Source organism: Eucyclogobius newberryi, unplaced genomic scaffold, assembly GCF_026437365.1.
Source record: "Eucyclogobius newberryi isolate DKJ021-1_F unplaced genomic scaffold, fEucNew1.0.hap1 SCAF_15, whole genome shotgun sequence".
Lineage (NCBI taxonomy): Eukaryota > Metazoa > Chordata > Actinopteri > Gobiiformes > Gobiidae > Eucyclogobius > Eucyclogobius newberryi.
The window spans coordinates 15048089-15074775 of record NW_027315779.1 but is presented as its reverse complement, the minus strand read 5'-3'; the positions used below and the strand labels follow the sequence as shown (position 1 = coordinate 15074775).

Sequence of the window (26687 nt, the reverse complement as noted above, 5' to 3'; positions counted from 1 at the left end):
CACACACTGAGACACACACACACTGTAACACACTGAGACACACACTGAGACACACACACACTGTAACACACTGAGACACACACTGAGACACACACACACTGTAACACACTGAGACACACACTGAGACACACACACACTGTAACACACTGAGACACACACACACTGTAACACACTGAGACACACACACACACTGTAACACACTGAGACACACACACACTGTAACACACTGAGACACACACTGAGACACACACACACTGTAACACACTGAGACACACACACACTGTAACACACTGAGACACACACACACACTGTAACACACTGAGACACACACACACTGTAACACACTGAGACACACACTGAGACACACACACACTGTAACACACTGAGACACACACACACTGTAACACACTGAGACACACACACACTGAGACACACTGAGACACACACACACTGAGACACACACTGAGACACACACAGTCTCAAGGAAAAACAACTGATCACTGACAAAAAATAAATCAGATTATCATGGCCGCTCCACTTAACGACACATTTCAAACTTCTATCCAACATTTAAACACAACACAAATAACGCTATATTTCTATACAATTCAAGAATGTGGCCCACAGTTTGACCCTGCCCATGTGCTCCGTGATGTGCCCGTGCATGTCATGGATGTATTATGGTGCATGTGCAGACCAAAGTGGCAGCCCTGTGGCATGGGCTTTGTGGCCATGTATTGGTGGATGAAGAGCGACCTCTAGCGTTAGGAAGACCAAACGAGCCGCACTGCCCATTACGTCATCATTAAGTCCACGCTCCACTGCTGCTCTGATTGTCCAACAACTGATGCCAAAAGTAAAAAAGCCCATGTTTGGGCTCAGGTGGCTGGTGCATGAGACACAATTGTCCCATTATACTATTGTTAAAGCTGTTGTTGCAGCTTGTTGCAGGCCAACTGGGACTGGCATTTGGATAACATGGTTGTGCTTTGTTACACACACGCCTCGTGGAGGCTTCAGTTAGACCAAAACATGGCCCGTCACTCTTTTGCTGTCCTTCACATGAGCTTTTCTTTTGTCATTTGTTATCGTCTATTATTAACTACAGTTCATAGACGCAGTCCTCCTGACTGAACGCTGGCTTAAGACACCTCTGTTCAATGTAACTACTATAAATCATGATGAAGAACACTTTAGAACAGTGACAAACACATTAATAATAGATTACCCTCATGGGTGAATTAAATTTATTTAAAAATTTGTAGATGTACATAAATTATATTTAATGCATTCAAAACCAAATGAGGAAATCAAAGACCCTCTTGGAAAAGAGGCAACAGAGAGAATGACATTCTTTGTTTAGAATAATTTGAACAAGTATTGGTCAGGCATTTTATTAACCTGGGAACAAAGTGCTACACACAACAACCACTGAAGACAGTTCACCACACCTTAATGGGGATAGGACAGAGCACCTTTTCTTAGCGTAAAGCTAAAATGGAGATCTATAGATTTGAGAGGGTTTTCTGTGTAGAAAACTCCAGTTATATCTTTCCACAACACAAAGCAAAACAAAGTCCACTCCTTTGAAAAATAGGATATTTGCAGTGACATAGTACCATTTCAAGTTAAAGTAGTTTTGTGAACTTTTGACTCAATAGGCTGCTAAGACCTTGATTTCCTCCTACACAGAGCTTTAAGTGCAAAAAGGCTTTCATAGTCCTTCATAAGAAATAAACATGGAATTCAGCCACATGCTTTCAAATAGTAATCATATATTTAATTGATATACATATATTGCCATCATTGGCACATACGATATTGCACACAGTGATGAAATGTTGCACAGAAAAAATATATATCTTTTGTGGGCAAGAACATTCCAAAATTACAAATAAAGTGGAATAATGCTGAAAAGGTAAAACTACATAAAACAAAACAAGACATGCTTGCTACACCCCATTAATTTAGCGACTTACAGCTTACATAGAACTAGCCAAGCCACAGAACAGGCGTGTTAAGGGGCTTGAAACATGGCACACTGTTCCCAGTCAGCCCCGGCCCTCCAAATGTGCGTGGCCAGTGAAGAGCCAACTCTTCGGCATCGTCTTGCATTAGGTGAGCACCCCCTTCCATGTTTACATGTAGGCCGATACCTGGATGGCTGAGGAGTGGGGATGGCGACAAGGAGAGGGAGAAGGAAGAGAGGAAGAGCAGAAAAATCATTCTACTCCTGTTTTTTAAGAGTTTGAAACAAACTCTTTAGCACCACGAGTTGTGCACTAGCACACAAGGGGGCTGAGACACAGACATGAAAAAGAACAATCAGAAAAGCAAACTGCAATCCAAAGCACCAGGCCAGCGTGTAAGCATGCGGAGTGTGTAAGGCACCATGTTGTTTATATGCTGAAGAGGATGCTTCCAAACAGGTAGCCTTTAGCTATACCAGTGGCTCCAGAAAGAGTCTAGTTTGCTGGTTTCCAGTCAATCTAAACATGGGAGCAGAATTGAGTTCAATGCTGAGGTAAATCTAACATACTCTGATTGTGGCCAGTATCTGGAATTTACTGACAGAGTTTATAAAACTGCTATCACACATCTATGAGATGCGACTGAACTGGAATACAACCAGTTGCTTTCCGTGTGGCAGCCCAAATATTTACAATTAGACCTAAACTGAATCTCACTGCCTGCGGTTTATATTTGGGCTCCTAATTTTAAGTGCTATGAATGTGAATCAAAGTAGCTCCATTGAACCTCACACCTGCAGATCTTAAATGGATGGGCACATTTACTGATAAATGCTAGAGTCTAAACAAACAACTTGCGCTCTGAAGTCAAACTATAAGATGGCCCTTTCCACAGTGTGAAGGTGATATCTGAATCCATTTTTGGACAATCACTATTACACCAGCACACTTTTAAACAACTTCCACTATGACTACGCCAAGACTTTGGGTAGAGATGACTCAGTACCAAACCTAAAGATTCATACAATATCTGCTGATAAAGATACATATGGAAGGGTCCTTGAGCCAATATTTTCAGAGACCAACGGAATCTATAACTTAGTGCAGATTAACATGCAGCAGTAGCACTCCTTGGCACCATTTAGACTTGATATATGATTTAACATGTTTAAAAAAGCATTCTGATCCAGACACTCTAATTCATAATGATCTGCCTGATTCTGCAGGTGAAGCCCTGTTACACGGCAGGTGTAAGGAGTCTCTTTAAGTCATCTCCTTTTCAGGCCATTTGCTACATGTTCTCACTGCATTTCTCCTATCATAATACACAAGTACCTTTTCAAATTAACACATTGCATCACGAGACACAAAGGTAGTCTATAATATATCCATCTGCATGGCAACAATTTCAACGAAACAAAAATGACAATATTAATATATCTTTGAATGCCTCTGGATAATGACATGTTGAGACCCATTCAACAGTTCTTTATACTTGATTTTGTATGCAATGCATATTGCACAATAGAGAGAGCACTTATTCATTTGATGAAAATGCCTGTATGTTCCATTACTATGTTACTGCATGACATCTAACCAGTTTCCAAAGCAGGCCTAGCCCTCTTTTGATGTAAACACATCTCTACTCACAGGTAAAGGTAAAATGGCAAATACACGTGACAACCCTTTACAAACATTTGAGAATTTTGGTTTGAAAATTAATATCTGATTTGTGCTGAAGTCTTTAGCTCACATGGAAAGGTTTTCCTTAGAACTCGGCAATAAATCCATTTGAACATTGCAAACACTTATTATTATATATTTTTTTACAACAGCTTCAACTTGTACAAAAGTTCTGTTAATAAGGGAAATTAACACTCAGTTCAATTGTCAAGTAGGAAACAATGTTCAAATATAACGTTATTACTTCGTTTAGCAGCCTGTTACTGTATTAACGGTGGATAAGTGGTGTAACATCCAGCGATGAGTGACAACATGTCAAAACTGTCAGGTCGTGGAGGTTTCTTGAATATTGGGTGATGCTCCCTTGGAGTTAAAACATTAAAGTTAAATCTTTAGATTTCTTTCGTTATACAATAGTTTTAATTATATTTATCTGGTTATTTTGTTTACTCTTGAATGTCTGACTGGTATCAATCGTCCTCTCCATCATCAGCCTGCATCTCCTCTTGCTGCTGGAGCTCACATGCCCTTTTCTCCCGCTGCTTCTCCTGAATCTTCTTCATCTCATCCGCGTATTTACTGAATGTATTCCCAAACTTGGACCATACTTTGTAGGGCACCGTTATCGAGTTGCGGTAGGTGGGCTTCACCTCGCTGACCCTCATGAACACTCCATACTTATTGGATCCGACGTCGAAGAAAAAACGTTTGTTGTCCACAGTCAATGAAGACCCTTCGGGCAACTCCGCAGGCTCGTCCTCCACTCCGTAATCGTCAATAAGTTTAGCCAAAGCGTCACGAAACTCAATAAGTCCCTGGGCAGGCAGTGCAATGGTCTGGCCTTGAGTGGATCCCAAACCAGGCCCCCGGTTTACGGTCTGTCGGATCCTCAGAAACCGTCCCCTCTGGTTTTCTTTCAGATCCATGTAGTATTTCCGATTCTCCCGCACCAGGAACTCGCTCTTGAGCGCTCTCCGGGGCTCGTCTTGTACCATCCCCGGGTTGCTCGGTCCCAGCTGGGCATAATGCTCGATGAAGTCCCCCAAATAGTCTCGGAACTCGACTGCCACGGACATGGAGAGTGTGAGGCGGCTCTTGTTTCCACCGGCCCCGACTTCTGCTATCTTTAAGAAGCGGCCCTTTGCGTTCTGCTTTACGTCCAAATAGAAGCGTTTGTTTTGGATGTCAACCCGTTTCGACGCCAGCTCTTGAGTCTCGTGTTGGAGCCCGGAAGCCGAGCCCGCCCCGCCTGTCGCCAGGTGCATGGAACCGAAGCCTGGGCCCGGAGCTGCTCCTCCCTGCTCACTTCCACTGTCTCTGTCCGCCATGATGCTGCCTGCCTTCTCCCTCCGTCTGCTGCAAAGCCTCGGCCAGTCACACGCAAACATCGCGAGATCTGGATGGAGGCTCCAACGCGCAATTTATCTTCAACATTTTTACTAATGATCGTTCAACTTGATTTGAATTTACCTTCAAATTGACAGTGTAAGCGAATCGTTTTAAATATTTGCTTTGCGTGTAGCTGCGCAAAAAAGAGCGGCGCTCGTACAACAGATAAGTTCGTGTTTCGCTGCGCCTAGTCTGGATGATCGACGAGAGTTGAAGTGTCCAATCAGAGTGTCTGAAACGCGCACAGCGGCCTCGTGCTGACCAATAGGGTTAAACCGGAAACTCCATCGTCACTTGACACTGATCTGCGCTGGTCTCGCTTATCCAAACGCGCCTACAACAAGTTTCTCTCAAATAACATTAGCTGAAGTTAGCTTGGTTGACTGTTTTTCACCTTTTTGAAAAACAAACACATTAACAGGACCATATTGATGACAGGATCCTAAAAATGTTTAAATCCGTGTTGTTTTTCTTGAGATTTCAGACCATCATCGTTTCAAACAACTATTTCCCTCCCAAATAGAGAAGATGTTGATCTTTCTTTCATTTTTTATTTCAGTATTTAGGTTATAAACATGTCCATAAACCAGGTAAAAAAAAAAAAAATATATATATATATATATATATATATATATATATATATATATATGACATTCTCCTTTTCTCAATTGTAAACAAAGAGAAGATTATTTGTGCAGAGTACAAGAACAACATGAGAATAAAAATTCGCAGTCAAAAATTTAGATTATTATTTTAAAAGATACGTTAGATCTCACAGTTTAACTACAATATTGTAGTCATAATCTAGAACATTATGATGAACACTAAACTATGGTCCTTTTTTCACTGTGAGTTAAGTGACAAAAGCTTTATGTGGCAATATAAAGTTATTTAAACATTTGTGTTTGTGCACCACTGCTTAGTTTTCAATTTTTGTGTCCAGCTTTTGAAATAAAATTACTTTGTACATTATTTTAAGTTTTGTCCTTACGTTACATTAACTTGAAATTATAAATCAGGTGCTATGTTCAGACACTTACAGTTACTTGAGATCATTTCTACAAATATGTTTTTAAATTTTTACCTGAGTAATCTTTTTTTGACCACTTTCTACTTTTACTTGAATAATATTATTTAGAAGCAATGTATTCTTACTACTCTATTCACCTCTGCTTATGAAGAAGTGACGCATCCTTAGTCAAGGAGGCCCATTGGGCGCATGTTCATTTTTTTCATTTTTAGAGGGGTAAATCTAAAACTTTCACACTCAAGTTTTGTCCTCCATCCCAATACCAGCATGTGGTGCTCCATTAGAAACAAATAACTTATACTCCACATTTCTGGTCATTTTAATAAATTATATTACAACTTCAGTTTTTCCTTTTCAGAGCCAGAAAAGGGCACTTTGCTTCTAGTTGCAATACAAGATGGATCAGAGTCGTGGCCATTTCCATGTCCACACGTACTGTGGGAACGCGGTGAATTTGCGCCTCCTTTTGGTGCAAGTAAAACGCTACAACACTTCTCGAGTTCAGGTAAGTCTTTCTTTGGTTTAGTAACGATTTCTAGTAAATAAAACATTATTTACCATATTATATTATAGCTTATTAATTCCTCTATTGGCCTACTTGCGGGAACTTTACTTTTGATTCAAAATAAAGATACACCAATATTCATCCAAAACTAAAAACTAACAAACTAACTGCTTTCTTTTGGAGGTATAAAAATCTGAAATATATTTGAAAATAATTTGATCCTAAAATTCTTCTTTGGCTGTATAGACCTATACGATTAATGCAATTTCAGCACCATGGAGAGCACCTTCAAAGCACAGGTAGCCTAAAGTAACACATAATTTGCAACCTCTTTTTTGTCCCACTTCTGATGACCCAAATTATATTGTTCGCTGGCAACAACAATAACTATACATTTTTCTAAATATATATTATTATATTGTCAGTCTATATTAAAGGCCTATATTATGAATATTGTATTGGCAATACAACACCAATCCTAATTTTACACAACGCAATCACTTCAAAGCTGTCTGTTATAGCTAAAGAAAAATACAAATTAGCACCTGTTTCTGTGTTAAATCACTATTCGCGAACAGCCCAGTGTGTCCAGCAGATGTCGCTCTTTATAAATTCAGCGCAGCCGATATCCGCATTCACACTGCCTCTAAGCCACTGCCACTAGAGTGACAACTTGTTGAAATCAGTAATCATAAATAAGTAAGTTCTAATGCAATATATGTGTCTTTGAATATATTTGAAACTAAAGTAGTAGGCGAAATTGTAAAATTGAATTAAAGTGAAATGCGGAATGTTAAGCCCGGTTTTTAAAGAGATCGTTGTGAGTGTGACCTGGATGCAGGGTATTACTTAATTACTTGTGCTTAACTAATTGAAAACAGTCTGTTGAAGAATCTGAAACGCGTTCACCTCCTTAGTCATCGCAGCCAAATGAAATCTCCAGTCTGGACTGCGTGCCGCCGCCGCCGCCGCCGCCGCCGCCGCCGCCGCCTTTCTCTCCAAATTAGCGCTCTTGACTTTTTTAGACTGATGCCTTGGCTACAGTGAAATGAAGGAGGGAGAGTGTGGATTTAGGGTTTGGTTGATTTTATTCTGACGTGAGCGTTTCCTATAATCCACAATGGAGTGAGTGACATACAGTTGGCTAATTGGGTTGTGGAGCAAGGAGATTGACCCTGTGCCGTCAAGGCTTTTTCAGTTCTCCAGTCGTGCGTTCCTGTTGACGGAGCCTCTTGGCAATCTGCATTATTTTCTCTCCGTCTGTGGCTGGTGGGGGAGGCGGACAGAGAGTCGTGGTGGAAGGCGGCGTGTTAGCGTTGGAGCTGCACAACACAATTTAGTTTGTTTTTTTGGGGAATGAGTTGTGGATTGTATCTTGCGACTGGACGACCAAACTTGTTTTATGGTGCAGCATCTTGCGTATTTCCCTTCGCTGCAGATGATACCAAGAAGAGGCAACATAGCTGTAGCCCAGCACTGCAATTTTTGGGCAACGATAAGTGTGGCGTCGTCTTGCAGTTAAGACTACTCTGGAAGCAGAAGGGGATATTTGTAGAGTTCCTCCTCCTCTCTGCCTCTTTACAATGCCTTATTATTAGCAGTTAGCAGTAAGTGCATTTGGAGACTGGCGTCAACCCGTGGTTTCTCTGAGTAAAGCCTGCTGTTTCCCACTGAAAATCACTGGAGAAGCCGCAGATCCCGATGGCATGGACACTTACGCAAGTTCTGCCGCGCTGCCGTGCTACTGGAGCCTACTTTCTGTGTCGTCTAACCCAGCTCCACCATCGCCCGCGCCTCGCAGCCCAGAGAGCCCTGCCGCAACGCGACCAGCCACCACCTAGCCAAAGCAGGCGGCATGAGGCTTGATTCAGTGCATTTATCCATGCTGGTCATCGGGGTCTCATTCGCCTGCTACTCCCCGAGTTTGAATTCCCTGCAGGACCAGGCTTACAAATCCGCTGTGGTGATCGAGGGCAAGGTGCAGTCTACGCCTGGGAACGTCACCGCGAAGCCGTATCGGGTGAATGTCAAAGTGCTGGATGTGTGGCCCGTCAACAGCGGGGGTCTGGAGCGAGAGCAGCTTGTCACTGTAGGGGAATTTGGATCTGAGGCACCGTGCACCAAAGTAAAGAAAAACCATAAGTACATTTTTTTCATGGACCCCACAGATGAACCCTCAGTTTTCAGAGCACTGTATGCGCCAGTGGACACGAGTGTGAAGAACCTTAAAAAGGATGTAGGGAAAATCCTATGTGAGGACTGCGGTAAGTTCATGTTTTGTGGATTCCCGGTGAAGTGCAACCCGGAAGAATGATCAGCTGCTAACAGCCCCTGGCTTATGGTATTCTGCTAATGTGTAAACTAGTGCTGTGTGGTTTGTTGGACCACGGTATGCTCTTGGAGACAGTGAGTACCAGATAGGTGCAGCAATTTTCGACAATTCTCGCAGTCTCCCATAGCCACATGATCAATCAAACTCTCTTTCTCTCTACCACTGCCTTAGCTTGAGCCGCATCAGACATGCGCCTCGAACTATCTGCACCCCACAAACCGCATTACACTTGACAGGGTTTTCATACAGTAGCATAGCTGTAAGCTGCAAACAAGCTTTGCTCTTTATTAGTGCGTGCTGTCACTGCACGTAGAGTGCTTGTTGCCTTGACGGGTATATATTTTCAGCACCACGGACAGCGGTCCGTAGCACTAAAGTCACGTGTTCAAAGTCACGCTGTTCGCAAATTGGTTCCTGGCTATATTTAGGCTAGTGTGGACGGCTTAAGCAATTAAATACGTTTAATAAGTCCTGTATACACATGCAACTTCCGCTAAGAAGGAGGCTAGCAGTAACTAGCAAGTAACCTAGCCACTGTTGCTCATTATGAGGAGACTGATATTAAGATAAGCCTTTATTTGTCCCACAATGGGGAAATTCTGTTGGTAGACGTAATTATGTTTCACTTTAGAAATTAGGTAACATATTTCAGTTTTGTATAGCCAATATCTAGGCCTATGCTTTGTTAAGCTGCTTTTATAACACTTTTTTATAAAAGCTACTTTTTTAGATCACAAAGTAGGCTATTACTTACAAAGTAATATCTTGTTATATCTATGTTCCTTGTTATCTGTGGAGAAATATATTTTGTGTGTGTGTGTGTGTGTGTGTAAGTGTGTGTGTGTGTGTGTGTGTGTAAGTGTGTGTGTGTGTGTGTGTGTGTGTAAGTGTGTGTGTGTGTAAGTGTGTGTGTGTGTGTGTGTGTAAGTGTGTGTGTGTGTGTGTTTGTGTGTGTGTGTGTGTGTATGTGCGTGCGGGTGGGTGTGTGTGCGCGTGTGCGGTTGTGTGTGGGTGCGTACATGCATGCGTGCGTGTGCGTGTGTGTGAGTGTGTTGTTGTTGCACAGGCCTATGGGCAATATGTTTAAAATTAAACTTTTCTACTGCCACACAGAGTAGACATATCCCATAATATAATTGTTTGGCCTCACCAACATTAAAATGCCCACTCAGGTCAGCTCTAGTAGTGGAGTTGGCCCTGGTTAGAACTGGATGGGAGACAGCTGGGAATACCATGTACCGTGTCCTTGGGCAAGACACTTCACCCACTTTCCTTCCAGTGTCAATGCACGCTGGGGTATGAATGAGGGTGTGTTTGTGAGGGTAAATAATGGAGAACAGATGGAAATTAGCCCTTGGCTACAATTCAGCAGGTGTATAGCATGTATATATTTTTCAGTAACATGCACCGTCCCACCAAATAAACCAAATAAAAATAAATATGTTTGGTTATTTTGATACCAGTCCAAAAGTGGCACATTTTTCCAAATTGTGTGCCCTAGTTAGATTGTATTGTGTAGCTGTTACTCAAGAGTCACACTCTGCACTGGTTCTGCTGCTGTCACTTGGCTACTTTAAAATCCATCCTATTAACCCGTATCAACCCTTATCACCTCAGGTGATCCCCTCCTAATTTGTCCAAGTAGGCTTCTCAATGGGTTGATCAAAGTTGTTACTGTATTAACCCACAATTGCCACACCCAAGTGTTTGTTATTAAAGTTGTGTTATTGATACATAACACCTACTGATTTATTGAATAACTTGTGGGTACTAACCTATATGCCTATATGTATGGATTATGTGTATTCTTTATTTTTTGTAATAGATTTTTTGCCCCTTAGGCTTTATTAGACAAGACAGTTCAGAGTGACATGGGTTTGAGAGAAAGGAGAACATGCAGCAAACGGTGAGAGTCTGGATTCAAACTCACAACACTGCAGTCGTCTGCACATGGAGCGTAGCACGTGTGCCACCGCCTCAACCACTCGACAACCGGGCAGCACCCAAATGTCCATATTCTACACAAAAAAAAAGGAAAGGCTCCTTCCCTTTACATTGTATTGCTCCTTATTATAATTAGAAACATGTGCATTATGTTGTTGCTGTTGTTGCTGTGTTACAAGCCAACTAAAAAGGTGCATTTACCACTACCTACTGTAGTTGTACGTCTTCAAAGTATGCGTTTTACGCTATACCGTGAAAAAAAAAGGAAAGAGAGAAAGAGCAAAAAAAAGAGAGCATGTAAAATGGCTGCCATTAGAGGTTTAATCAATTAATTGCTCAATGGTGTCTTAGTTGACCACATTATTTAATAGTTGGATTGTTATAATATTGGGATTATAAGGATTAGTATGCACAGCAGCAGTAAAGACAAGGCATGGGTGAGTTAGTTGGCGTTTTACTAGTGAATGATGGAGTGTAATCGCCCTTTTTATTTATCTATTTATTTATTTATTAACCTTTGACCAGGCAAGAACCAATTGAGATCGAGACCTCTTTTTCAAGGGTGACTAGGGGCATAGGAAAAGATACGACAGCCCACATCACAAAAATATTGACACAAATAGCCATTTAAGAATAAAAACAGTAAAAAAATAAATAGAGTTTACATTTAAAAGCACAGACAATTTTTCTTCTTTTCATAAATACTTGTTTTGTCTTGTCTCGTGAGTGCACTTTGGGTCAAATCATAGAGGTATGTTAATTAGTCAATGTGAATCACAATTAAGTGTAGCTTTAGTCTGGATCTGTTTTTTGCCGATAGACAAGCTTATATTTTGTGGTTATGAAACATTTTTTTGTAATGGTTTGCTGAGACCAATCACGGCTGTAGGGGGTAGACGGGGCAAAGGTTGGAACTACTGTGATTAAGTTTTATGTTTCAGAAGTTGTTTTTTTATTCATTGGAATCTCATGAATAAATAGACGAGGGGTCTCAGATAACTAAAATACAGGAACACCACAGAAACACCGCAGGACCACCACAGAAACACCGCAGGAACACCACAGGAACACCACAGGAACACCACAGGAACACCACAGGAACACCACAGGAACACCACAGAAACACCACAGGAACAGCACAGGAACAGCACAGGAACACCACAGAAACACTGCAGGAACAGCACAGGAACACAACAGAAACACCACAGGAACAGCACAGGAACACCACAGGAACACCACAGAAACACCACAGGAACACCATAGAAACACCACAGGAACAGCACAGAAACACCACAAGAACAGCACAGAAACACCACAGGAACAGCACAGGAACAGCACAGGAACACCGCAGGAACAGCACAGGATCAGCACAGGAACACCACCGGAATACCACAGGAACACCTCAGGACCACCGCAGGACCACCGCAGGACCACCACAGGAACAGCGCAGAAACACCGCAGGAACAGCACAGGAACAGCACAGGAACAGCACAGGAACAGCACAGGAACACCGCAGGAACAGCACAGGAACAGCACAGGAACACCGCAGGAACAGCACAGGAACACCGCAGGAACAGCACAGGATCAGCACAGGAACACCACCGGAATACCACAGGAACACCTCAGGAACAGCACAGGAACAGCACAGGAACAGCACAGGAACACCGCAGGAACAGCACAGGAACAGCACAGGAACAGCACAAGAACAGCACAGGAACAGCACAGGAACAGCACAGGAACAGCACAGGAACACCGTAGGAATACCACACAAGCCCTGCAGCAGGAACACTGCAGGAACACCATAGGAACCAGTGGCAGGCCGTAGGTCTGGGGCTTGGGTCTTCAGTACACAGTCCCACCCGAATTAATCCACCTCGTATTACCATCATATTACCATCATTATGATGCCATGGCTCTAGACACTATACATTTAGACAGAAACGCAGTTTAACCAGGCGTTGCCTCACCTTGTCCTGCCGGTGTCCGCACATTCTCCGTGCTGTTCTCCACGCCGTTCTCCGTGCGTTCTCCACGGCGGTGTCCGTGCCTTCTCCACGGCGTTCTCCGTGCATTCTCCACGCCGGTGTCCTCTCATTGTCAATGTGTTTTGAACGCGCCGATGTCCAAACTTTGAAAGTGGGGAACTAACCAGCCTGTGACAGGCTTTGCAGCGTCGGCGTCGGACGACCTCTCCTTACAATGTCAAACCTTTCTAGAAAAGTTCGTCTTGAGAAAGGCGTTATAATTATATCCTCGACCAAATCGATATATTGTCCTCCTTCCGCCGTTGTGGGTTGAAAAAACAGCTTAGTAGTACACGGATTCATTTGTCTGTCAAATTCAGTCTCCTCGTTCTGAGCGATCCATGGTTCTGAGTTTCTGAAGTTCCGCAGAGCCCCGCCCATAGGACCTGCTTCTCAATGTTGGTGATCCAATCAAAAGACTTGCACGTGATGCACCTGCTAGATGGCTCCTGTGTAACAACCAGCAGACGTACACGAGCCAAGTCTAAAGCTGATTGGTTGACACATCATTTTCATTTCCATTCACTTTAAGCTACAAGCACCAGCTCTGTTGAGGTCTGAAGGTCTGAGGGCAGATTTTAGACCCCTTGCAACACATGATGGCTGAATATGATTGGATAAAAGATCTACCATAAAGACCAGCCCTCCAAATCTGAACCTGGGGCAGAAGCAGTGCAACCAAGAGGAAAGCCATGAAACTCTTACTCTGGGGAATAATTTAATAAATATTTGTGGGAAAATATATATATTTTTAAATTATATTCTGATTATGTTTAGGCTAGCAGAGAAGGCCTTGCTGGCCCTGACGGCCCACCACTGATAGGAACACAGCAGGAACACAACAGGAACACCGCAGAAACACCGCAGCAGCAACACCATAGGAACACAGCAGGAACACCACAGGAACACCACAGGAACACCATAGGAACACCACAGGAACACCACAGGAACACCACAGGAACACCGCAGGAACAGCACAGGAACACCGTAGGATCACCGCAGGAACACCACAGGAATATCACACAAACCCTGCAGCAGGAACACCAAAGGAACACCACAGGAACACCATAGGAACACCGTAGGATCACCGCAGGAACACCGCAAGAACACCGCAGGAACACCACAGGAATACCACACAAACCCTGCAGTAGGAACACCACAGGAACACCATAGGAACACTGTGGGAATACCACAAGAACTCTGCTGCAGGAACACCACAGTAACACCGTAATAACACCGCAGGAACACCGCAGGAACACCACAGGAACACTGTAGAAACAGCACAGGAACACCACAGGAACACTGTAGGAACAGCACAGGAACAGCACAGGAACACCGCAGGAATACCACACAAACCCTGCAGCAGGAACACCACAGGAACACCATAGGAACACAGCAGGAACACCACAGGAACACCGTAGGAACACCACAGGAACTCTGCAGCATGAACACCACAGGAACACCACAGGAACACCACAGGAACACCACAGGAACAGCACAGGAACACCACAGAAACTCTGCAGCAGGAACACCACAGGAACACCATAGGAACAGCACAGGAACACAGCAGGAACACTGTAGGAACACTGTAGGACCCCACAGGAACACAGCAGGAACACAGCAGGAACACCACAGGAACACAGCAGGAACACCACAGGAACACAGCAGGAACACCACAGGAACACAGCAGGAACACAGCAGGAACACCACAGGAACACAGCAGGAACACAGCAGGAACACAGCAGGAACACCACAGGAACACCACAGGAACACAGCAGGAACACAGCAGGAACACCACAGGAACACCACAGGAACACAGCAGGAACACCACAGGAACACAGCAGGAACACCACAGGAACACCACAGGAACACAGCAGGAACACCACAGGAACACAGCAGGAACACCACAGGAACACCACAGGAACACAGCAGGAACACCACAGGAACACCACAGGAACACAGCAGGAACACAGCAGGAACACCACAGGAACACCACAGGAACACAGCAGGAACACCACAGGAACACCACAGGAACACCACAGGAACACAGCAGGAACACCACAGGAACACCACAGGAACACAGCAGGAACACCACAGGAACACCACAGGAACATCACAGGAACACAGCAGGAACACCACAGGAACACCACAGGAACACAGCAGGAACACCACAGGAACACAGCAGGAACACCACAGGAACACAGCAGGAACACCACAGGAACACAGCAGGAACACCACAGGAACACAGCAGGAACACCACAGGAACACAGCAGGAACACAGCAGGAACACCACAGGAACACAGCAGGAACACAGCAGGAACACAGCAGGAACACCACAGGAACACCACAGGAACACAGCAGGAACACAGCAGGAACACCACAGGAACACCACAGGAACACAGCAGGAACACCACAGGAACACAGCAGGAACACCACAGGAACACCACAGGAACACAGCAGGAACACCACAGGAACACAGCAGGAACACCACAGGAACACCACAGGAACACAGCAGGAACACCACAGGAACACCACAGGAACACCACAGGAACACCACAGGAACACAGCAGGAACACCACAGGAACACAGCAGGAACACCACAGGAACACCACAGGAACACCACAGGAACACAGCAGGAACACCACAGGAACACCACAGGAACACAGCAGGAACACCACAGGAACACCACAGGAACACAGCAGGAACACCACAGGAACACCACAGGAACACAGCAGGAACACCACAGGAACACCACAGGAACACCACAGGAACACAGCAGGAACACAGCAGGAACACCACAGGAACACCACAGGAACACAGCAGGAACACAGCAGGAACACCACAGGAACACCACAGGAACACAGCAGGAACACCACAGGAACACCACAGGAACACAGCAGGAACACCACAGGAACACCACAGGAACACCACAGGAACACAGCAGGAACACCACAGGAACACCACAGGAACACAGCAGGAACACAGCAGGGACACCACAGGAACACCACAGGAACACAGCAGGAACACCACAGGAACGCCACAGGAACACCACAGGAACACAGCAGGAACACCACAGGAACGCCACAGGAACACAGCAGGAACACAGCAGGAACACAGCAGGAACACCACAGGAACGCCACAGGAACACAGCAGGAACACCACAGGAACACCACAGGAACACAGCAGGAACACCACAGGAACACCACAGGAACACCACAGGAACACAGCAGGAACACAGCAGGAACACCACAGGAACACCACAGGAACACAGCAGGAACACAGCAGGAACACCACAGGAACACCACAGGAACACCACAGGAACACCACAGGAACACAGCAGGAACACCACAGGAACACCACAGGAACACCACAGGAACACAGCAGGAACACAGCAGGAACACCACAGGAACACCACAGGAACACCACAGGAACACAGCAGGAACACAGCAGGAACACAGCAGGAACACCACAGGAACACAGCAGGAACACAGCAGGAACACCACAGGAACACCACAGGAACACAGCAGGAACACAGCAGGAACACCACAGGAACGCCACAGGAACACCACAGGAACACAGCAGGAACACCACAGGAACGCCACAGGAACACAGCAGGAACACAGCAGGAACACCACAGGAACACAGCAGGAACACCACAGGAACACAGCAGGAACACCACAGGAACACAGCAGGAACACAGCAGGAACACCACAGGAACACCACAGGAACACAGCAGGAACACAGCAGGAACACCACAGGAACGCCACAGGAACACCACAGGAACACAGCAGGAACACCACAGGAACGCCACAGGAACACAGCAGGAACACAGCAGGAACACAGCAGGAACACCACAGGAACGCCACAGGAACACAGCAGGAACACAGCAGGAACACAGCAGGAACACAGCAGGAACACCACAGGAACACAGCAGGAACACTGTAGCTAGAGCTGGGCCGGATGCAGGGTGAGCAAGGCGTCAGTTGCGGCCTGTGTTTGGCTTTTTCAGTGTTCAATTAGACTTGTGACACTTAAATACAATGGGAATGGACAGTAGTATTTACATGTATTTGTGTTACACCACAGGAACACAGCAGGAACACCACAGGAACACCACAGGAACACAGCAGGAACACCACAGGAACACCACAGGAACACCACAGGAACACAGCAGGAACACAGCAGGAACACCACAGGAACACCACAGGAACACAGCAGGAACACAGCAGGAACACCACAGGAACACCACAGGAACACAGCAGGAACACCACAGGAACACCACAGGAACACAGCAGGAACACCACAGGAACACCACAGGAACACCACAGGAACACAGCAGGAACACCACAGGAACACCACAGGAACACAGCAGGAACACAGCAGGAACACCACAGGAACACCACAGGAACACAGCAGGAACACAGCAGGAACACCACAGGAACGCCACAGGAACACCACAGGAACACAGCAGGAACACCACAGGAACGCCACAGGAACACAGCAGGAACACAGCAGGAACACAGCAGGAACACCACAGGAACGCCACAGGAACACAGCAGGAACACCACAGGAACACCACAGGAACACAGCAGGAACACCACAGGAACACCACAGGAACACCACAGGAACACAGCAGGAACACAGCAGGAACACCACAGGAACACCACAGGAACACAGCAGGAACACAGCAGGAACACCACAGGAACACCACAGGAACACCACAGGAACACCACAGGAACACAGCAGGAACACCACAGGAACACCACAGGAACACCACAGGAACACAGCAGGAACACAGCAGGAACACCACAGGAACACCACAGGAACACCACAGGAACACAGCAGGAACACAGCAGGAACACAGCAGGAACACCACAGGAACACAGCAGGAACACAGCAGGAACACCACAGGAACACCACAGGAACACAGCAGGAACACAGCAGGAACACCACAGGAACGCCACAGGAACACCACAGGAACACAGCAGGAACACCACAGGAACGCCACAGGAACACAGCAGGAACACAGCAGGAACACCACAGGAACACAGCAGGAACACCACAGGAACACAGCAGGAACACCACAGGAACACAGCAGGAACACAGCAGGAACACCACAGGAACACCACAGGAACACAGCAGGAACACAGCAGGAACACCACAGGAACGCCACAGGAACACCACAGGAACACAGCAGGAACACCACAGGAACGCCACAGGAACACAGCAGGAACACAGCAGGAACACAGCAGGAACACCACAGGAACGCCACAGGAACACAGCAGGAACACAGCAGGAACACAGCAGGAACACAGCAGGAACACCACAGGAACACAGCAGGAACACTGTAGCTAGAGCTGGGCCGGATGCAGGGTGAGCAAGGCGTCAGTTGCGGCCTGTGTTTGGCTTTTTCAGTGTTCAATTAGACTTGTGACACTTAAATACAATGGGAATGGACAGTAGTATTTACATGTATTTGTGTTACAAGTATTTGGTCATATTAATTATTACATATTTCGTGCAAGTATATACATAAAGCAATTCACCTTCTAATAACAGATTAAAAAACAGATTCAATTTTTTTAATTTTTAATTAACCTGCAGTTGTGTCTGACACAACAGACACAACTGCAGGTCTACACTCACAAACCACCAGAACAACAGGTCCACCTTGAACCAGCTGTTGAGGAATAAAATAACAGTTTAAATTGTTATTTAAATGATCATGTTCTGCAATGTCCAGGTTTTGTGTTACCAAAGCACAGCCCCTGAGCGCTTATGGTTCAGTCCAACTATTGTGCCATCATTTTATTTAGCTTTTACAAACATGAGACCAGATACATAAGCACTTGTTGCTTAACGATTCAACTGTACTCTCTTATTTATTTTATTTATTTCAACAGAGATCTACCTTGAATTATTGTGAATTTGTGTGCTTTAATACTGAATTACAGTATGTCTGAGCTTATGAACAATAATAAGCTTACACAACCATGGATAAGCTAGATAAGCACTGCACAATAGAGTTTCCTTGTCAAACACTTTTTTGTAAACTGCGCATATTTGCTAATGCATCAGCAGGACATTTTATTGTAGCCTATTTTAGAATATTTTTAGGTAAAGCTTAATCATATGAAATGGGTCACCAAGCTGTTACAACTTATTTTAATTTACGCAAGGGGAAACTGCATATTTCTAAAAGAACAGCATAGTAATCACAGACCCAACTGCATTTTTTCCAGTCTTGAAGAATGTTGCCTTCACCACAATGAGGCAGTATATGATCAGGATCTGCAGTGAAAAAGTTGAAAGGGATGAGTCCGTTGGGAATGTCACAGCAGTTGTTGTGGACTCCCTGCCCCTGAGGCTGGAGCTGTGTCAAAAAACATTCAAAAGACCATAGTCCCTGCACAGTGCTGGAGTTATGTTCAAGATAACAACTGTGAACGTCTCTGCCATATTGGATTTTACTTTGTCCTTAAAGACAGCAGGCAGTTATTCTGGTGCAGGACATAATATGCTGTCAGCTTGAAGCGGATGTGTTCTTTTGACCAAACCAGCCTTAATGATGTCCCTTTGGGGAGAAGCATTTGTGGACAGTGTTGGAACATAGTCAAAAAGATGCCCAGTAGTGAGTGTGAGCAGACAGCTGTGCGGATGGAAACATTCATGGCAGCTCGAAGAGGGGATTTTCTACTGCATACAATGAACAAGTGACTTTTGCATGTAAAAAATAGATCACAGATGTTGCTAGGGCCCTGCGTTAAATCTAGTTTAACTCATAAAAGGGAGACTAAAATGCAATCAATTATATAGCATTTTATATTGTCTCTGATATGTTTTTAAAGTCTCTCTCATATTTGTATTTGTTTGTTGCTTTAAAGAACACATTTTCTGCAGGAAGCATGCAAATACCATTTGATTAACGTACAAATCATGTGTCACAAAGTCTGTATTCATGTACAAACACATAAATCTAGCCCTCGTTTTTCTGTAACATCACATGGGTTCTCTCTGTATTTAAATGGGATTGTTATTCAGTAGTTGCTCATATTTAATGCTGTACTTTCTTTCCATTGAATTATAGAATTATAGAAAAGAAAACTATAGAAAAACACAAATTTGAGCTGCTTGGCATTAGCTTGTTGCCATTTGTGCTGTGTAGGACTTAAAATATTTTAGCACAGCTTGTCCTTGTTATCTTGAGAAACTGACACAGAGCCAGTTTTGTGTTTGATGGAGACTTTTTATGAACAGTATAATTGCCTCTAACACAGGCCTTGTGTCAGTGGGCTCACACCAATTACTGTTGTGATCAACGTTGTCTTATCATGTTGTGGAAGCGTCCTATTATTGCACAGTCCAAAGAGGGAGGATAGAGCTAGCGGGCACACATTTCGTGTTGTTTTGCTTGCGGATCAGTCTTGCTTTGGGCAGAATGCCATGGAAAGCACATTCCAAAATATTCCACAAACTGGTTTATAGTTGACAACTAGGATTTCAATTGCAGGGTACCTACAGTTTGTATAAACACCTTAAGGCCCTCAATTTTGAGGTCAGTTTTTGCTCTGTTCAACCTAATGCATTGACAAATTGCACTCCATCTCTATCCATTTTCTAAACCGTTTGAATGCAAACAGACCATATAATTTTTATTTTTACAGATTGAAATGCATTTTCATTGTGCCATGTCTTCACTGAGATGTCAGAATGGTGTGAAATTCACTGCTGGCTCTGGGCTTAAGCTTTACTGACTTTATTCACTACAGTTTCCCTCTCTGCAGCAATCAGATCGATTCTGACCTACACACAATCCTTTTTCTTATTAGTTTAGCTCAACCTAAAATGTTTCAATTATTTTTTTGTTAATCTGTCCTAAATACTTTGTCTAGTCAATTTTACATCTCCTTATTTGATATGAAAATCTGCAGGTATGTACGTGATATGTAATTTTTCCAATAGACCATACATGTGCTTTCTCAAGCGCATGCCTGTCAGACTGTGCTTGCAAATGGAAGAGTGTGCTCTGTGTAATTGTCTGAACGCATGCATTTCCAGCTTTTCATCAGCAAGCGTATGCATGTTAGTATTGCGCAGTTAGCTACAATTTTCAATAGAATATGAATTTCTATAGCGATTAGTTAATAATGCATTGGCGTGAGTATCCAAGAGTAGAATAACTGTATTAGCCTATAGAAGCTGACAGTGTCCATGACAGGAACTTCAACAAAATGATAGGGAACAAAAGGACCATGGGAAGGGCAAATGTGTTTGTGTACAGCCGGAGTGTTGAAAAGAGGGGCTGCCGGCACTCCTGCTGGGCGCCTCCCGGTGTCTTTTTTTACGGGACGTGTCCGGCCATGTTCGTCCCACACACACAGCACATTTTCTGAGAGAAGGTTTGTTTCCTCAGGTATGTTGTAGGTGTGGATTGATGTGTGTCTTAACATGAAAAGACTTTATACCCATTGGAATGGCTTGTGCACTGAAAGCAGACAAACAGAGAATCAGTACCACTATGTACCAGTAAAGGGGGCTTCAGCACTGTGGTATTGAGAAAGCATGCATTGGAAGCAGCAATGAGATTGATTGCCTAATTCTGTGGTCTGGGAATTGAACATTAGGAGGAGTGCATAAAGCTGATTATGACATTGCTGACTCACATGAGAGTAAACACTTTTATTTACACTATGTATAAGTGTGCTCTTATTCATGACCACTTGATGTGTGACTCCCACACTGACTCCATGCTGTCTGCTTCACACACCTGTGGTGTAGTCAAAACTGTGGGAATAATTCAGAAACAAGTTCAATCCTATACTTAATAGTAAGTGCATATTATCATCTACGACTGTTCTAGTTAAGTCAAATCAAACTTTAAGAGTAAAGAACGTTTAAAACCGCCATGTTATATCAAGAAGCAAGTCGTAGAGAGCTCTTGACATTAACTGAGGCTATTTTATTGTCATTCAATGTGTTGGACATGAAAGACTAAAATGTGTTTATCACAAGTAATTTTATACACATGTTGTCAACACAGACAAACCGTCTCTTAGTCTCATGTTATACCTGCCAGTGCCATGAACTATATCGTGAGTGTCTTGTCGTGTTTATAATTCCCACCCCTATCCCTAACACACTTAATGAATATGATAGTGGAAAATAGTAAGTGTGCCTGCTAGTCCTTGCATGTTTTGGAAGTTGACTGTAACTCTATTCTTTAGACAAGCTCTCTTGTGTCTTTCCAGAAGTGCTCTGCTCATTATTGTGTGGTTCTAATCTGGAGGGGACAGGACTTGGTGCAGAAGTGTATTTATCTTCCTGCACAAATAGGACCTCTTTCCGTCTGGTCCCTGCTCAGCTTGTTGTTGAAAGATAGTGAGCAGAGTAGAGCAAGCCTCACAGTATGTGTATATGTAAGTGTGTGTGTGAATGGGTGAACTGAGATGTGTCCCAGCTGGCCCACAGGCCAGCACACTAACCATCACCTCACTGCAGCAAATGCAGACAAAAGAGCAAGAGGAATATCTCTCCCTTGTGATATTGATACCCCTTAACTCTGGGGGTGTTTTTCTCTAAATGAGAAACCAACATTCCTCACAGTGGGCTCTTGTACTTGTAAAAGCCAGTTAGATCAGTGTTACAGAAAGTCCCTGTAGTGTGAGCCTTGTGGCCTCTCTGCCGTTTTTTTCTCCATCACATCTGTTGGGATGTGTACATTTGCAATTTTAAGTCCAGGCATGTTTCTTTTCAACTTATTTTTAATTTCCTGATATTAGACTTAGAAAGCAAGTATTCGGAAACTCCTAATAAAAAAAACAAACCAATAAAAAATCTGTTTTTAAACACATGATTTGACAAAATTGACTGTGCCCTGTGGTGGGTGGAATGGCCTTAGCTGGTGCTCCCTGGTCCTGGTATTTCTATCCACATTTTTTCACTACATGGTATTTGAGCAACAGTAAGACGGTGTTGGCATAAATTCAACTATTAGATTTTTAGCTGGAGCATTGGTGCTGCTTCTCAGCCACTAATCTTTTTACATTGCTATTTCCCATTTTGGCCCATTACAGGTTTAGCTAGTTTTCACCTCCTTCTTAGACTAAGCTAGTTCCTAATAATGGGTGGAGAGTGTTTTGCGGGCTTTGTGGTCATCTTGTCACTCAGAGATGACCCAATCACTGTCCTGGCTTCCTTTCAGCCCATTTTGTGTGCCAGAACTGCACCCATCCTGGCAGAGTCTGAAGGGGCTATGCTCATCAAGCTCACTCAATTTGAAACCACCTTGGTATTGGCTTTTACCGCCAAAGCATGATCTCAGCTAGCACATGCGCAGTGGCCTGTTTTCCAGGAAACCTTTGTGCAAAACAAACAAAAAGATAAGAGAGAGTTTTGATAAACCTCAGACCTCAGTGGCCAAGGAAATAAATGCAAATGACTGGATTGTGAGGCTCTGGAAGTGTCCCCACAGTGACATGTTTGTGCTGCTCTAAAAGCACATTCTGGAGATAAAGTACAAGAGCAGAGCACCAAAGGAATTTGATTTGATGTGAAGAATGCAGAGCAGACAGCGGATGCATGGATGTTTTTGGAGGGGGATGGATTTCTGATAAGACCACAACCTTTCCATGTTTCCCTTTATGTAAATATGTATTTATTCACTGCCTCTGAATCAAATTTCCCTTATATTTTTTATATATACATTTTTTTCATGCAGTCATGGGGCGTACCTGGCATGCCAAATTATCTTGAATCTCATGTAGATAAAGTTAAAGTATGTCGTCATCATGTTCAAGTACAGACAGGAAGATGAAAACGTCAGCCAGGTTGTTTTGTGTTATTTCTAAGCACAATGTACGTAATGCAACAGCATTGGGTGTTTGTATACTAGAGTACTAACATAAGCCTTGACGGGGGATATGTTTGTGCTTTATGTGGAAAAGGTCAAGTTGAAAGAGTTGCAGCTTCATGTTTCTCATGTATTTAGACAGTGATGCACCTGCGTGTTGTTTGTACTGCAGGGTGACAGTGTAAACTGGTGGGCCTTGGGACACTTAACTGGAGTGCATGTTGTTGTTTCACATACTATGTGTTTGTGTGATGCCCTGGTTGTATGTGGGTGTGTGTTTGAGAAACTGTGAGAGCATGTGGGACACTGTCTATTCATCGGGTGAGAGCTGCATGAGGAGGTGGACCAGATTTGATTCATTCTCTATCTTAAAGTCAATCTGCTCCCAGTCACACAGACCTCTTTATCTGTCCCGAGACACAACCAGCAAAGACAGAAAAATAAAACCAAGCAATACGCCACAGGATTCAATCAGACGGTCTCAAGAAGATGGAGCAGCATTTTTGTTTAAGAGGATGATTCAAGTCGTGCTCCAACGGCATCTGTCATTAAATATTTGTGCTATTTCAGCTTTTTAGCAATATGCCACTTGTTCTATTGTGATGAGATACAGTCCCTACGGTATATGTAGTTTACTAAAGCACACACTGATACTACTGTGTTTTACTAGTGGAAAGAAATGTACAGATAAAGTAACAGTGTTTTTTTGTTTAGCTATAAAAACTTAGACACCGTACAAGACAACATTATTTTGTCATACATTTAATCAAAATGTCTACTTTCCCACAATTGATGACTGATGACAGTGTAAGGCATCTGTGAACAAAATCCTGCAATTGTGTCTCTGAGTGGGTGTGTTTGTCTGTCTGCTTCAGGAGCCAATATAAAGAGTAAAAAAAATAAATCAAGGCAAACCTAATTGCAGGTCTGACACAAATGTATAGCTGTCCTTTACAAGGGTTGTTCTGGAACACGACCAGATGAAGAAGACGCATAGCCTAACTGATGTCAGCAAGGCTTCCTCACAGCTGGCCTGTTATTGCAGTATCATGCCCCATTGGCTGATGAGTTGCTATGCTCTCATCCCTTGTTTCTCAACCCCAATCAAACCTGTCACGTAAATGTGCATGAAAAAGGAAAACTTCAACCCACTGCATGAGTTAAAGTATGCGTATTGACTAGACACTAATGTAGAAAATAGTGTAAAACAAGCTCCAAAAGCTTTCATTTCATTTTGTCCGTGGCCTTGAGAGGGGAGCATGCTCAGTACTGGTACTGGTGTTTGTCATCTTTGTCTCAGAGATGCTGCAGTGTTTCCCAGCAGGCTTGGCTCAGGTCCACTTCTGGTCGTACCTTTTATAGAGTGCCACGGCAAACCTGTCTCTTTCACTTACTGTAGTTCACACATGTTAGTGCTCACAGTCTCAGCTTCTCATCCTTAGCCTGCCTTTCTGCATCTCTCTCATACTCCAGTTGCTACCCTTAAGACAGGTTGCCATGGTGATAGCTATGTGCTGCGGAAACGTCAAAGAGACCTGTCCAGGATAACTTTCTTGTCTAAGACTTAGATTCTACCTTGCTTATTATGTTATGTTTTTCGAAGATGGTATAATACCATTACCAAGCATGATTTTAGATCAATGCACTTCAAGCAGAGTAAATAAAGCAGGCAATGTGCAATGGGCTTTTTCTAGCCGCTGTAATGGCAGAAAATGGGTCATGTCATGTCATTCTAATGTTGTTTTAGGCCATGACATGTCACGGAATTAATATCTTTGTTGTTCTCCTGTGTGCAGATGGGATAAGAATATGAGGTCCTGATTATACTGAATATCTACTGTCCGGCGCCTCTTAATCATCAATTAATGCGTCAGGACCGGATTCAGTGTGGAAATGGTCTTAGATTAAACCTCTGAAGAGAGAGCTGGAACCGTCACGGACGTGATAGTCTGGTCTATCTCTTTTTGAGCTGATTTGGGTTGTGATTATGTTATGTTTGTTACCACCTATAAAAGGTGTACTTTGTAACTTGTAAAGTTAGGTAGGGACAGAACGACCTTGTCTTAGGGAAAGTGAGGGTGTTTATCCACTGTGCACGTGAATAAACTTCCACCTTTTGAGAGAGACCGAGAGACTCTGTTTCTGCTTCAAGTTATTGCCTGGTTACTCTTTACTTGATCATTGTTTACAGGAAACTGCCGTAACACCGCGATCCTGGGCCCAGCTGTTGCTGAGCAGAGCTGTTAGTAACACTCAGATTTGGGATCTCATTTGACCTTGGCACAGTTGACCTTGAGAAAAAGCCCCTTCCAGAGGCCTCCAGATGTCACTGCCATTGATTAGTCATGTAACTCTAGGGCTTCACACGCACACACTATACCACAGAAGTTTCTAAATTTGTCTTTCACAGGACAGTTGGAAGTCTATGCATGTCAGTTAGTGTTTCTGACAATTACTGTGCATGTCAGAAAGAACATACTGTATTTATCAGTATGGAATATGAAAGTGTTTTATCTGTTGAAAGAGAAGACATTTGATTTGTCAAAAGGCCTCCCCTCCCTCTGTGGTTTTAACAACATAGTGGGGCAGCTGAGGACGCAGATTCCTCGATATCAGTAGATGGGGCTGTTCTCTGTCAACTCTTTCTACAGCCTCCTTCCCTACATTTCATTTGTGCTTGTTATCTTCCTTATTCATGAATCCTTTTACATTTGTATAGGTTTTGTCCTCGTCGTTGCCCCCTGCCCATGTCTCATGTCTTAAAGTAAAAACAACAGACATGTTTAAAAGCACAGACAACTTGAAGCCCATCACCCAGATGCACTTCTCTGCCACAAAAAAAGGCCCATAGATCTAAACAACATAAGCTAATGGCTGTTTAAGGCCATTATGTCTGAAAAGGTAAACGTTGGTGCCTGTGAAAGGGCAGCTGTATCACTGTGATGATGTGCAGGTATGCTG

The 26687-nt window shown here is 43.9% G+C and overlaps 2 protein-coding genes across 4 annotated transcripts in view; one reads left to right on the top strand and one right to left on the bottom strand.

The window, feature by feature from the left end:
- Positions 1 to 1217: 1217 nt before the first annotated feature.
- On the bottom strand, positions 1218 to 5076 carry puraa (purine-rich element binding protein Aa). The gene has a single exon (XM_072446167.1). The coding sequence runs from the start codon at positions 5039 to 5041 to the stop codon at positions 4124 to 4126; it is 918 nt and encodes a 305-aa protein (XP_072302268.1). The 5' UTR covers positions 5042 to 5076; the 3' UTR covers positions 1218 to 4123.
- A 2483-nt stretch (positions 5077 to 7559) lies between these two features.
- nrg2a (neuregulin 2a) overlaps positions 7560 to 26687 on the top strand; it is a 68575-nt gene continuing 49447 nt past the window's right edge. For 2 of the 3 annotated variants that reach the window (XM_072446196.1, XM_072446194.1), the window contains exon 1: positions 7561 to 8841. In XM_072446196.1, coding sequence (XP_072302297.1) covers positions 8433 to 8841 — 409 coding nt within the window. In that variant the 5' untranslated portion in view covers positions 7561 to 8432. Of the gene's footprint in view, positions 8842 to 26687 lie in introns of all 3 variants that reach the window. The other variant, XM_072446195.1, reaches the window with a different exon arrangement.